Raw genomic sequence first — 13,761 nt, 5'->3', positions numbered from 1 at the left:
GTGGTACCCACACCATCCTGCTTCACTGGGACACACCATGACCCCTCTGGAATACCCTCAGGAGAAGCCCACAGGCAACAGTGACTAAGGCCCATGCAAGCCACAAGCTGAATTTCTGGGCAAAGATACTGAGACAGAGCCTTTCAAAAGGCACCCCAAAACTGTTAGTGCCCACCCACAGCTGTTTTTTTCCTCCAGTATGAAATGAAGTGTAAAACTACACACAATCCACTAGTTGTGCTGCAACTGTTTAACTAGAGATTATTAAAAATAAATCATCACAGTTCTTGTATAATATGATAGTGATGCAATGGTTAACTGTCCAGCAAAATCTGCCATGCCAGGCTGCTTAATCATGTTGTCTTTGTTCCAGAAAAAAAAATTGTATTAAAAGACAGTGATTTTTTCCAAACAAAAACGCTACAGCCTGTGTATTTCAAAAACTTTTTGAATCCAAAATAGAACGAGACAGACAATAATGGCCAAGAGCCTGACCAGCTTAATGGAAGTTGGACTCTCATTTTGTTCCCAACACTGAAACAGCAGATTGTTCACAGAAGACAATCAACAGCCAACACAAAATTTCAATTTTTTTAGCAGAAAAGTAAACAGAGAAGTACTCCTTCTGTTTCATTTTCAAAGTCTTAAAGCATGTTGCTTTTAAAAGCACACATGCAAACAGGAGGACAGCATCATTAAGTCTAAGAACAGGTTTCTCCTGTACTCTCATTTTTAAGCAGCTGTACTGATTTCTTCCCAATCAACTTTTAATCAGAGAACATAGTTAAGAGGCTGAATTAGCTTGTAAAACAGCACATCTGCAGATCTCTTCTACTCTTGCTTCCCAGTTTTATTCTAGATCCTGACCAGGCTGTACAGCAGGAATTAGTCATGCTGCCTACCACGGTGCTGGAAAGGACCTCTGATACATTGCCCTAAGTGCCAAATAAAAACACACACAGTGCACAAGAGGCTCTGCAATGACTTGTTAATGACAATGGCCTGGTTCACAGCAGCCACACAAATTCTACACCAGAAGTTGTGAAATGACCTCCACTCTGTGTCGGGAAATGAGCAGTACCAGGGGCAGCCCAGCTCTCCATCAGCAGGGCTGCACAGGCTGATTTTCAGCCTTTTAAGAGACAGAATCTTTTGATTCCAATTATCACCTGGAATCTGTAAACCAACAGCAGCCAGCTAGGGAAGCTTCCTGCTCACCAGAAAAGGATGGATTTATTTCAAGCAGAATGCATGTGTACTTACACACAACTAATGCAGCCAGCAGCCTGATAAATAAAAAGCAAACACATGTGCCTGCTAAAAGATGCACAGTCAGTGCAGCCAGCTCAGCCTCAAAATATCTGTGCCCTCTCTGATCAGCTTGGCAGCCACACAAAACCCTCCCGAGGAAAGCAGGCCAGGGAAGCAAAAAAGGTGACGCTCAATAGTTCATATCAAAGCAAATGCTGAACTGAATTTCATGGGCTATTTCTGTTTCCTTGCTAAATAGCAAAGGCCTACTGCAAATAACAGAGTGAGAGTTTTGCAGGAGAGAAAAGGTCACTCAGGATCTCTCAGCATGGAAAACACTGTGCTACAGACAGGGAGCAGCACCGGCTCCCTGTGTAAAGAAATATAAGGAAATACCACTTATTGTATCCACATGTTTATACAACAGACACTCCAACAGCAGCCTTCCCTTTTAAGACTGTTTTCAAAAACAAAAGAAGTACAAAAAGATGTGGTGAGGGTTTCCTTCCCAGAGCAGCGAATTTGAGGTGCAGAATAAACATGGAATTATTGACTCACTCACAAAAATGTTAGAGGAGAGATTTCAGAGACATTCTTCTGCCTGAGCTCTACTCCCACTGACGTCGGCTCAGACTTTTACCACTGATTTCAGGCAGTGCTGGCCTACGTAGCACTTCCAGCTCAGCTATTATTACCTTTCAGTTTAAAATATGTAATGTTCCTCTGTAACAGACGGAAAAATATTTCAGGAACTTTTTAAATCTGTTCCTCCAAGATACATTTTTTTATTTTTTTTTTAATCACACTGAGACACGGTTCCTGGATGCAAGAACATGTGACCTGTTCTAAATAAAGGATATTTTCCACTTCTTGCACAACTGGAACAGATATAAGCAGTAGCTTGAACAAACTGCATTGCAGAACCCAACCAGAATATAAAACACTTGAATAAGATCCATAAATAGCAGTAATATGAAAAGACTACCTCCAATAAGGCACAAACTCAATGTTAAGCCTAATGTAATCAAGTTCAAATTCAATCACGCTGCAAAGTTCATTTACAAAATTAAATTTGATCATCTGCAGGCTAAGGCACTAGGGCACTTTAGAAGAGTCCTCTTTGGCTCCAGAGTCAGCACACATTTCAAAAATGTGTGTCTATTTGGTGAAACTAATATTTCCTCAACAATCACTGTGTATTAAAAGAGAATCTTTAATTAAATCAAGACTTCAGCAATGAGCACCAGGTTAAGACAAAAAAACCAAAAAGGAATGCTTTACAGAGGCTCCTAACTGGAGAGAGATGAGCTGATATAAGTATTGAAGGTTTTCAAAAAGGAAAAGGTCTTTGGACAGCAGGAATTATGAGAATTTTATAAAGACATTACTCCTTTAATAATGACAAACTCTACATCTCAATGTTATTGCTCATAAAACAAAAAATAAGCTTCCTAAGAAACTATCATGCAAATTAAATGCATTTCCTAATATTTTCTTCCACTAAAAATACTTCAGTAACTGCATCATTCAGATGCTTTTTAACCAGTCTGAAAATATAGGCAACAGAAAAGGGCACAAATAGCAGTAATTTATCTGCAGGTTTTATTAAGAGCATGGCAGTAAATTACAAGAGCTGACAATAATTTGCTGGTGCTCACGATGTGGCACCGACCATCCAAACGGCTGCACATTGCAGACATCAAAAAATACAGAGAAAATCAATTTAATACAGAAAAATTTGCTGCATTTGCCACACCTGGGTTGGTTCAGAGTCCCCTGTGCAATAGCAGGCTGTACAGCCTTTACCTCCAGATACCAGTTTGACACCCAAAACGTTGCCAAATGATTTAAAGAATCCACATCAGAGATGTAACTCAAGCCTCCAGTGCTCTGCTGACTGCGTGCAGACACGTCAGGATCTGTGTTTACTTTTGGTAATAAAACTCCATCGATTTCATTGTACACTGCTTGTACCAGGAAACAAATCTTATTTGCTTGTTCATTACATAAACACATACATATTTAAGTGTATGTACTTGTAGATTAATATTATTATACTTTGGGAATATGGCAGGAGAGGAATAAAATATGAGTATGAGGGAGAAAAAAAAAAACAAAACAGATCTTATTGTCTTACTGGGTAACCTAAAAGTCCATTTTCCTCCCACAGAGAAAAGTGTCTCTGGAGAAACCAAAGCAACTGAAACATCATCTCAGTTTTCAAAGACATTCGACCATGGCAAATTCCAGAGATCCCATGAATGTAGGTATCACTTTGCCCAAGGATCTAACTTCTCATGAGTTGGGAGGGTTAGGGAAACATGGGTTTGACTGATCTATCTCAGCCCCATGTATCCTCCCCACCCCCTGTGATTAAAGCTTTTGCTGGGCTTACATTTTAACTTGGCCTCTAGCATTCAGTTGTGGCTTGGCCTAAGTTAGTACAGTATTTACTGCAAAAAGCTTTTATTATTGGACCCCTTGTGGCTCTGGATTGCAGACTTGAATTATGAAACAGGGATGGAGTAACTGCGAGGGCACACTGGAGAGGAGAAATCTTTAACTGGATGTCACATATTGGAAAACAAGCAATCTGGGAGGAAGCAAATAGCAGAGTTTCACAGGGAAGGACAACAGTATCAGCAGGGCTGAGTTACATTGGTCAACAAAACTGTTTCTTCTTGGTTCAGAGCACTGACATCCTTACCTATTTCGGAGCAGGATGAAATTTTCTCTGTACTCACAATTTCAGCTGCTATGAGTAAGCCAAGGATGCTTCTCAACATTATGGTTAAAATGATCAGAGAAAGCCCTGAATGTTGCTAGGAAATCAGCAGTTCTCACCAGGGAAAAGAGCAGACTGCTGTTTAGACTCAGCTCCTCACATCAGCTCTGGTTTGCCTGCTCCCCAGGCACCCTTCCAGAGGCAGGCTGCGGAGAGGGCAAGAAAGCAATTCCCATGGCCACAGTCCCACAACTGCACCACGCTGACCTGCTGCTATCCCACTCACTGCTATGCAATTACTCCTGATTTACATCCACAAGAGAAAGCAGCAGGGTGATGCTGATACCCTCGATAATCATCAGTCAGACTGGTTCCAGGCCTGAGCAAAGCTGAAGGACTACAGAAGTCCTCTGAGATACGATCATGAAACAAACAGGTTCGTGAGCAACTTCAGCCTCCTGTTATCATCAAGTTTTATCAGCCTGGCTCCAGGGACAGGTTTATATGGACCTGGCAGGGCCCCTGACTCCTTTGCATCTCCATCTCCCACAATACCAGGAAGACAGCTGAGACTCTGCCTCGAGGTACGAGCTGTACGTGAGCTGGGCAGGCTCCACACTGAGGTTAACATGTCAGTCCACTATCTGCCAGAAAAACCATGGATTGTTATTCCACCCTCGGGGCTCCCTCTTCTCACACGGGTACATGTGGAGGGACACAAGGTAGACTGGGATGAGCTGGTCACTCCTCCAAAAAGCAGTCCTGGAAACATCAGGGCAGATGTTGGTCTGAGGCACCAGCAGGATGTCAGGATGACAGACCCCTTTAAACCCAAAGGGTGGGCTGTGCTGTCTCTGCAGGAATATGTGGTAAGGATGAACTGATGAAATTCACTCCAGGGAAGTTTGAAGTGACAACATTTAGAAGAGAGGAAAATACTCCAGTGCTTCATCAGAGAGTTTATTCACTTCTCCCTGAGAGAAGGGAACAACACAACGCTGCACTGGGGTCCCACAGCATCAAGCCACAGGAATTAAAAGCAATTGCAGCATCTGTGCAATGTCAAATGCAGACCTGCCACCTAAGCTCCAGTGCAGACCTGCTATCCATGCTCACACCAGGAAAGCACAGACAAACTGCTGACTCCAGAGAGGACAACCACAAAGGGACAACTCCTGCACACCAGTTAGGACACACAGCTGGTACAAACAGGGCTACTGGGCCACAGCACAGTAGTCATGACTGCTGCACTCCACTGGCAACACAAGCACTAAACCCAAAGCCCTGTGTGTGTCTCAGCTGCCTCCATCACAACTGGAGCCCATCAGTGCTGGTGAGCCCCATCTGCTCTGCACATTAACCTGGCTCTCAGATAATTACCCGGGTAATGGCAATTTCCCTGCATGACCTTAGGGAGCAAAGGAGCTCTGGCAAGTTCAGCTTGGTTGGATGGCCCATCAGGCTGTACATCACCAACACTACCTGTATTTCTGAGCTGTACCAGGGGCTCAGTGTGAGGCAGGGCTGCTGTGAAGACAGGCCACAGGAGGTGGCCCCACATCTGTCAGCCCTTGTGACAGCCAACAGAACTTTTAACACCTTTTACTACAAACCTTCAGTGCTTCTGAAACATTCAGAAAATTATCAAAACTTCATTTATTTACTTTGAAGTTTGCCTGACAGACTGTACAATCCAAACTCATTCTAGCACTTTTTTTCGTTCAGTATTTACAGTCTTATTTATTCTTCCACTACACACAGACGTACGAAGAGCAGTGTTCAAAACTAAAATGTGAATATAGAGACAGGCTAACAACAAACACGGTACACTCACAGCAATGACCTTATACTCAGCAGAGTGCTGCTAAGGAGAGTGTTAAGGTGAAATGGAAGGCTCCTTGAATGAAAAGCAGAGGGAGAAACGTGCCACAGCTGACAAGGTGGATGCTCAAGGCTCGGGAGAACAGTGACTTTCTTTTCCCGGCAGCAGGACGAACAACGGGTCGCGAACAGCCCGTAAGGGAGGGAAACACACACAGACCGCCTTATTTCCCTCTACACAGCATATCTGCGCGATGCAGCCGCTCCAGATAAGCGAACAGAGTCTATTTCAGGGAAAAACCACGCTAAGAAGAAAGTGACCTACCTAGCAAAAGTTTCCAATCCCCAAGCAACTGCAAGTAACAAACCCGCTCTGGGGTTTAAAAAACCAAGCAAAAAATAACAAAAATAAATAAACAAAAAACAAAACAAAAAATAAATCGAAAAAAAAAAAAAAAAAAAAAAACCAAAACAAAAAAACAATTAAAAGCCAAACGCTCAAGAACAACCTTAGATGCTACAAGCCCCTCCGTGGGGGAGGCGGGGGTCTCGGCCGCGGCGCTCCCCGGGGCAGGCGCGGCCCCGGCCGGGGGCTGCCCCGGGTGACAGCCGGGCCCGCAGGGCCAACAATGCCCTTTACATAACGCGGGCCCGGCCCGCCCTCGCCAACAACGCCGCTATTATGGCACGGAGCGCTCGGCGCCGCGCAGCCCCGGCCGGGGGATGCTCCGCGCTCGGCGGGGACCCGCGCCCGCGCCCCCACCTGCTCTTCAGCGGCTGGCTCTTCAGCTCGTAGTACGTCTTGGGCTCCTCGTGGAACTCCTCGCCCACCTCGAAGTCCGGCACGATCCCCGACTCCGCCTGCATCGTCGCCGCGGCCGCTGCGAGAGGGAGAGACGGGAGGTTACGGCTGCGGCGCCCAGCGAGCCCCGCCGCGCCGCCCGCCCCGCTGCGCCCCGCCGGGCTCACACTCGGCGCCGCCCGCCCCGCCTGGGACTTGTAGTCCGCCCCGGGGCCGGCCCGGCCGCCTCCGCCCGCCGCGCACTACAAGTCCCGCCGCGCCGCGCCGGGAGGGCAGGGCCGGGCCGGGCGCTGCTGTCAGCCGGAGCGCGGGGCCGCCCCGTCCATCCCGCCCCATTCCCAGCCCATTCCCGTGCCCGGCCCGGCCCGGCCGTGCGCGCCACCTGCCGCCCCCTCCCTGCGCCGCCCCGCCCCCGCCGTGACGTCACGCGCGGCACCTGTGCCGTCAGAGCCGCTGTGACGTCACGCTGCTCTCAGCTTCTCCCCCCCCAACGCAAAGCGCTGCGGTGTCGCTGAAATCACAGAATCGCGGATGGTTTTGTGGCAGGGGAGCTTTAAAGCCCGTCCCGGGACACTGCCAGGGATCGAGGGGCAGCCACAGCTGCTCTGTGCCAGTGCCTCACCACCCTCACTGCAGAGAATTTCTCATACACAGTCTAAACCCGCTCTCTCTTAGTTTAAATCTGTTCTCCCCCGTCCTGTCACTACAGGCTCTTGTGAGAATTCCCTCTCTGTCTTCCTTGCAGGCTCCCTACAGGTCCTGGAAGGGACCAGCACCAAGGACTCTTCATCTTCCCTTGGGAGCATCTGGCACAGGCAGCAGGTGTCCAGCATTCCTGTACTGCAAAGATTGCTGCAGACCCAGGAATGAGCCTTTCCAGGAGCTCAGTTAGAGGGGAGGCAGTGATGGTTTGAATGCCCACAGCAGAGATCAAGTGGTGATAGAGTGTGGCACATTTATTGTAACTTACTATGACAGGTACAAAAGCAATGAGTGTTTGCATCTCAGGACTTTGCACTTCTCCGGTGAAGTTCCCAGCACAAGAACTGTGCACAGCTCTAAGTGGCTTCCTTTGAAATTTATCTGCTTTTATAAAGAGTCCAAAGCTCATAAGCATGGCAAAGAAAAGTCCTTCCTTGGGTTCAAAGACTGTGGAGGTGGAGGGTCCCATTCAGAACTTGTTAAATAATCCTGTTTGGCCTCTGTTGTTTTCTTCAGTTTGGGGGTTGGTGCTGCAGTGAGATGGATTTCAGGAATGGGGCTCTGTCCCTGTGCACACCAGGGGCCTTCTGTCAGCACTGACTGTGATTCAGGACATCTCTAATCTCCCTTTAAAACACCGAGGGCAAGAAACCTTCCTCAGCTCTGTCCTGTCTCCTTACCTGCTGTGACATTAGGGACTCCCCTCAGTGCAGATATTCCATAGAGAATTTCATTGTCTGCATTTTCCCAGAGCTTTGATCTTACTTAGTGAAGTCCTAGCACAATTCAGAGACCTGGCACATTCAAGGATGCTGTTGATAACTGATGCCTAATAATAATAATTCTGGTGCCATCATATCCCAGCTAAAATCACATCACTCGTGTTGTACCAGTGGAACACCACTAACTCTAACACATCAGATAAATCAGAAAAAGTGTCTTTTCCATACATTCTTTTCCTCCATCACAACTGCCAGAGCTGCTCAGTGCTGCACGAGGGACTGCTTACACCTGGGCAGCCAGGCCTCCTGCTCATGGCAGGCAATGTGAGGTTTGATGAAATAAAACCAAGAATTTTCGCTTGCTTCAAAAATTTAAGTCTCGGATTATTATGCAGCTGCCAAACTCCAAGCAATGACTTAATAGCAAGACTAATTACTTTAATGAATCAGATACAACAAATTGGATAATGCCCTGAAGAATGTTCTTTTGAGCCCACATTGGCAGATGGCTGGGATAGCTGAACAGAGGAGGAGGCTTGCTAACGGTGCTTTGGGGAAAAAAATAAAGGCAACCAACAAACAATTAAAAACAACTTAGAATAAACTCGGTGCTAAGCTACATTTACAGCCTGAGCCTCTGTGGGTTAGGGGGTGTTGCTGAGGAATTGTGTTTTCACAAGTGAGGAATCACTCCATGATTTGATGAAGGCAGTAAACAGCAGGACTCATCTCTTTGCAATGATTTTGCTTCTATTTTTCCAGGTGTAAAAATGAGATATTCTCTTCTGTTGTTCAAAATGTGTAGCTTCTGAGCCTTCAGCTCTGTTTTAATTATAGCACTAGTTCTAAAGAGCAAAGATCTTTTATGCAAGTACATATCCCAGGCAATGCTGCTTCACTTGAGTGACCACAGCTTCAGCAGGAGCTGCGAGTGCAGCTCCCAGGGAAAAAGGAATCTGGTTTACTTCTCATCAGACCATGAATCCTTTGTTTCTGTCTTGCAACCTCTGTGCAATGCAAAGTTTTATCTGGTGTTCAGATCAAGGCAATTTCTCGTTGCACCTGGGCTAACTGGGACCTTGACACTGCTTTGCTGAGTCATACAAATGCTCTATTCATAATAGATGTCATCCATGTTTATAATATTTTAGAGTCATCTTTCAGGGTGAAAGAACAATGATTCCTCTGTGCCTAAGCAGGAGACTAATTCGTAAGCATGCCCCAAAACAAAAACGGTACTTAAAAATTAATCTTATTATGCCAATATTGCAATTAAATTGCTATAAAAAAATTAAATTAACCCCAAAATATCAGGTAAAATTTAAGATGAAGTTGTTATTGTGTTGCTGCAGGGTTAAGATTTCTGTAAATTTACTCTCTATAGCTGGAATTTTGTACAGCTCTGTTGATTGTTTTCCAGTTATGAATGTCAAACTGCTTTAGGGAGGTGAGCAAGAACAATTATCCAGTTTAGCAGAATGAAAAATAGAACATTGAAGAGTCATTTGTCAGCCATCAAATCAGTGGCAGAACATGAACTTCAATCCAGTGTTCACATCATGGGCATAACCCTACTAAGACTCTTACTAGGAAGTATTTCTGTAGAATTGTCACTCCAAAAAGGACAATGACCTAGAAGCAAACACTCTATAGGAGGTAAAGGTTTCACAAGGGACAGCCTTGTATTCACATTGAGGGCTCACTGGGAATGCTCAGCATGGTTTTCTCCTGCTTGAAAACAAGTCCTTGCTAAGTCCTTTCCAGAGCTGGAAATTAACCCAGCAATAAAGGCAGTTTCAGTGTTTATGTGACACTTCTGTCTCATTTTCCACCCAAACTAACCCCCTCAAAAGCCCTGAGCAGTTGTGTCTGGGCTCCCCAGTGCTATGTAGACAATGGATCAGAATTGTCCAGTTATTTTTCAAATGATGGGTCTGATTTTGCTGAAGGCAGTAAAATGTGTTCAGCTTATCAAGCAAATTCTCCTTTTCAGAGAGGATTCTTATTGAGACTGAGAAAGCAGCACGAAGGTTCAGGAGACTGAAGGGCTTTGGTTGTGCAGCTCCTGAGGAAGGTTTATCAGGAGACACAGCTCTTCCTCATTCTGAACCAATATTTCCTGTGATTTCAGCAATGATTTTCAGATACCATGGGGTACAAAATTTAATGTGCAGCAAGCACATTGAATAGAGCTGCTCCTTTTCCCCCCCATTACTCTTTACAATTCCCATATTTGTAACATCCTCACTTATAATTCCCATAATTTGTATTTTTCTTCTTCTTGCCTACAAGTACCATTTAAAATGATTCTCCCATCAGTAATGTTACTCCAACCACAGTCTGGGGATCTCTAGTTGACAGCAGGGAGCAACAACATAGATTGATATCTCTATAAGTAGGCAAAAAAATTGACACACAACTCAGCAGAGTTCCCGGTTTGCAAGAATTCCCCCGCATCAACTATTTGTGCATTCATGTGAAGAGGAAAGGAAGCAGTCAATGCTGCTATTCAAAATAAAAAATAAACAGACATGTGATTTAATGTTGAAGAAAGTTCCCAGACTTTTGCATTCATACTCTGCATTGTATGCTGTGAAATTCGTGAAGAGAATGCAATTTCCCCCTGCAGACTAAAAAGACAAGTTGTTGTTACCAGTCTTTATCTCCCTACGAGGCAGAAGACGTGTAAAAAGTTTCAGTATTGAGTATGAAAGAAAGGGGGCATTTAAGTGAGAGCTTCCAGTAGCCATGGAGAGATTTTGTAGAGTCTCACAGGAACATCCCTGTCCCGTTTCTTTGCTCCACCAAGCACACATAATGCCAGTTAAAATCTCCCATCTCCAATATCTCATTTCTTGTCCCAGTTCCTTTTTCTCCAGCCACACTGGAGACCCCCAGACTGTCACTCATTTCTTTCCTTCTCCATCTCCCATCCCATCTCTTTGCCCAGGCAAGGTACATTTTCCCTCTTTTGGACTTCAGCTCCCTCCACCTCTCAGTGATACCCACACACTTTTAGTTGATCACAGTTTCTGCCTACCCTGAGTGCTGTTTGAGCTTTATTCCAATAAGGTGCAGTTTTCAACCTTTCTGCTTTCAAATCAAGGGTTTCCTTTTCCCCACTCAGGAAAAGAAACCAAACAATCTCCTCTCAGAAGTGTAACAGATGGGAAATCCTACTGCCATTTCGGGTGGAAAATACCTGGAAAGAATGAAACTCATAGAAATTTAGCTGCTGCTTTGCTGTGCATATACCAGGTACACTTTTGCAAAGAATTATCATTTAACCTGATTGCCACAAGAGCAGCACGTGACATATTTCTGACACACATGAAAACCAGCAGCCACATACAGCAGGATAACTTTTCCAAGCTTTGTCAGTTTTCATGTAGGGCTTTACTAGACAGCCAGATACAACCAGATGTTTTGAGAAGGAATCCAAAAATCATTTTATGAGGGAGAGCAAGAGGCTAGCTACCTACCCCACATCTCAGCAGGACAGCCTTGCTCTCCACAGCCTGCCCCATTCAAGATGCTATTGCCAGGTCTAATAATTTCCCTGCAAAGTTTGCATTTGCTTCTCTTAGAAAAAAGTTTGGAGTTCTCAAGTTGAAAATGGGGCCCCTTGTTACATGAATACACCAGAAGAAGTAAGGAGAAATCATGTTTTAAAATATAGTTTCTAAGAATGTGTCATCAGTTTGGAACAAAGTTTGAAACCCTGTCACTCCCAGGGTGGTTTTATCAGCAGAACTGAAGGAGATTAATTCTGCAGCTGGGGCTCCCGAATGAATTATGTTACTCTAATGAATCATTCACTAATTCCTAGTCCTCCCTTTCTTCATCTCTGCTGTGTTTGGATAGGTAACGGAAGAATTCAAGGGGGAACTGGACAATGTCTCTTGTTCAATATCCTTGTTTTGATTTTCACATGTTCCTCTTTCCAGATGCTAACTCATGACACTGGTTAGCAACAGCAGTGGTGGTGCAAACAGAAGCTGGAAGAGCAATGTCATTCTGACTTGGCTGTAGGGAAAAGAAAAAAAAAAAAAAAAAGCCTAGACTGGGATTAAGTCATTCCCTTTGGTTCTTCATCAAAAGAATTGCCTTCCTGATTTCCATGCCAGAGACTGAGCCTGGTGCTCAAGGCAGATGTTCCTGGGTTCAAACAGAGGGTGTGGGGGGGTCACAGCTGCCTCTGCTGGGACAACTGGTCAGTCCTCCCTGGTTTGGGGAGTTATTCAGGGACAGGACTTGCAGGATGGAGAGGAGAGTCTGGGGACTCCTGCCTTCATTCCCTGGCCTGGAGAGCAGGATCTGACAGGCTCTGAACTGGGCTTCCAGCCAGAAACACCCAGTCACCTCAGAAGGGGTGACTGTGCATTTAAATGCAAGGGGACAAGTGGGGAGTTGGCCTTTCCTTGGAGTGAAAGCTGAGGTTCTCTTGAGCTAGAACAGCTCTAAGAATTGCCTTGAGAATGACAAACCTCAGGCCAAGAGCAGGGTCAGGAGAGCTGGCAGCAGGCTGTGTGTCATTGGCTACTCCTGGGGACCAGAGCATTTTCCCTCTGGTGGGAAATCCTTTGTGTCTTGCTTCTCAAGGAAGGGATGCTCATCCTGCTGAGCTCTCTGTGGGCAGGGGAGGCAGGGGCAGAAGCAGACAGAGCTGGACTCAAGCAGGTCTCACTGACTGGCACTCAGACACAGCCATGGACAGGCTGGGAACAAAGGCTGGAAACTCAGCAAACCTCTGTGGAATAAAGTTTGTGAGGCCAAACCTCATCTGGCCAACACAGCATTGCAAATCCAGTTAATTAAACTGGTGCAAAGGCCAGAGCAGACGTAGATAAACCAGGTTAAACTCTCACTTATGCTGATTTAATGTAATTCAGTACAGCATCAGTGGTAGTTAAACTGATTAGAGAGTTAACTGGTTTAAATACATTTGCCCTAAGTACTGGCACTGGTTTAACTGGACTGCTTTAAAGTGAAATGAAGACCGTAGACTTCTGCCAAACTTCCCCTGTTGTATTTAAACCAGTACAACCTGTAGAGACATGTGAGAAACTGCTTTTCATCAGGTGCAAAGAGCACTGAGAGCAGAGGACTTGGCCCAGCAGCCCTGGTCTCTGATGCCTTACTCTCCTCAGCTTTCCTGAGAAACAGAGCCATCTTCACATCAACAACACTCAGGTCTAAATTTGCTTCCCAAAAATCCTATTACAAAAGGTGAGACTAAAATCACAGCCTGTTTTTAAAATACACAATCTCATCAATTTAGGGGGAAGGTGTTTGTTTCTTTTCTCACTGTCTAATAATAGTTTTGAATAGAAGAAGCAAAGATTTTTCAGTGAAAAGTTTCTCAGTCTTTCTATAATGAATGATTTCTGTGCTTTATGTGTCTTTTGAGATATTTCATTGCAAGCATCATCTCAAGATAACAGGATTTTTAAACATTAGAAATATGAATATTAGTAGTGACAGTGAGTTCAAATACAAGACTTTCATATTTCTGCTTTCCAACAGACTTTTGCATGCACATCATGAAATACAAACCCTCCTCAAATGTCATCAATTACTCACTCACCTGAAATCAGAATATCAAATATTATTCTAATAAATACTAAAATATTCTCCACCTGAAGTCAGAATCCCTTTTTCCCCCTCATCTACTGTATTTCTACATTTCTATGTCACTACCTAAAGAGTTTGTCTTCAAACATAAACTAAGCAGTGAG

General features: G+C 44.9%; 1 protein-coding gene across 5 annotated transcripts in view; it reads right to left on the bottom strand.

Moving 5' to 3' along the window:
* MITF (melanocyte inducing transcription factor) overlaps positions 1 to 6,931 on the bottom strand; it is a 97,105-nt gene extending 90,174 nt beyond the window's left edge. For 2 of the 5 annotated variants that reach the window (XM_079317443.1, XM_079317449.1), the window contains exon 1: positions 6,561 to 6,931. In XM_079317443.1, the coding sequence (XP_079173569.1) occupies positions 6,561 to 6,664 (104 nt within the window). In that variant the 5' untranslated portion in view covers positions 6,665 to 6,931. Of the gene's footprint in view, positions 1 to 6,122; positions 6,143 to 6,560 lie in introns of those variants that run through there. The other 3 variants (XM_079317446.1, XM_079317450.1, XM_079317452.1) reach the window with 2 other exon arrangements.
* Positions 6,932 to 13,761: the final 6,830 nt, after the last annotated feature.

This window comes from Erithacus rubecula (genome assembly GCF_903797595.1).
Source record: "Erithacus rubecula genome assembly, chromosome: 13".
In the NCBI taxonomy this organism is placed as follows: Eukaryota; Metazoa; Chordata; class Aves; order Passeriformes; family Muscicapidae; genus Erithacus; species Erithacus rubecula.
Note: the sequence above shows the minus strand (reverse complement) of the source record. Positions and strands in the feature narration are given on the sequence as shown.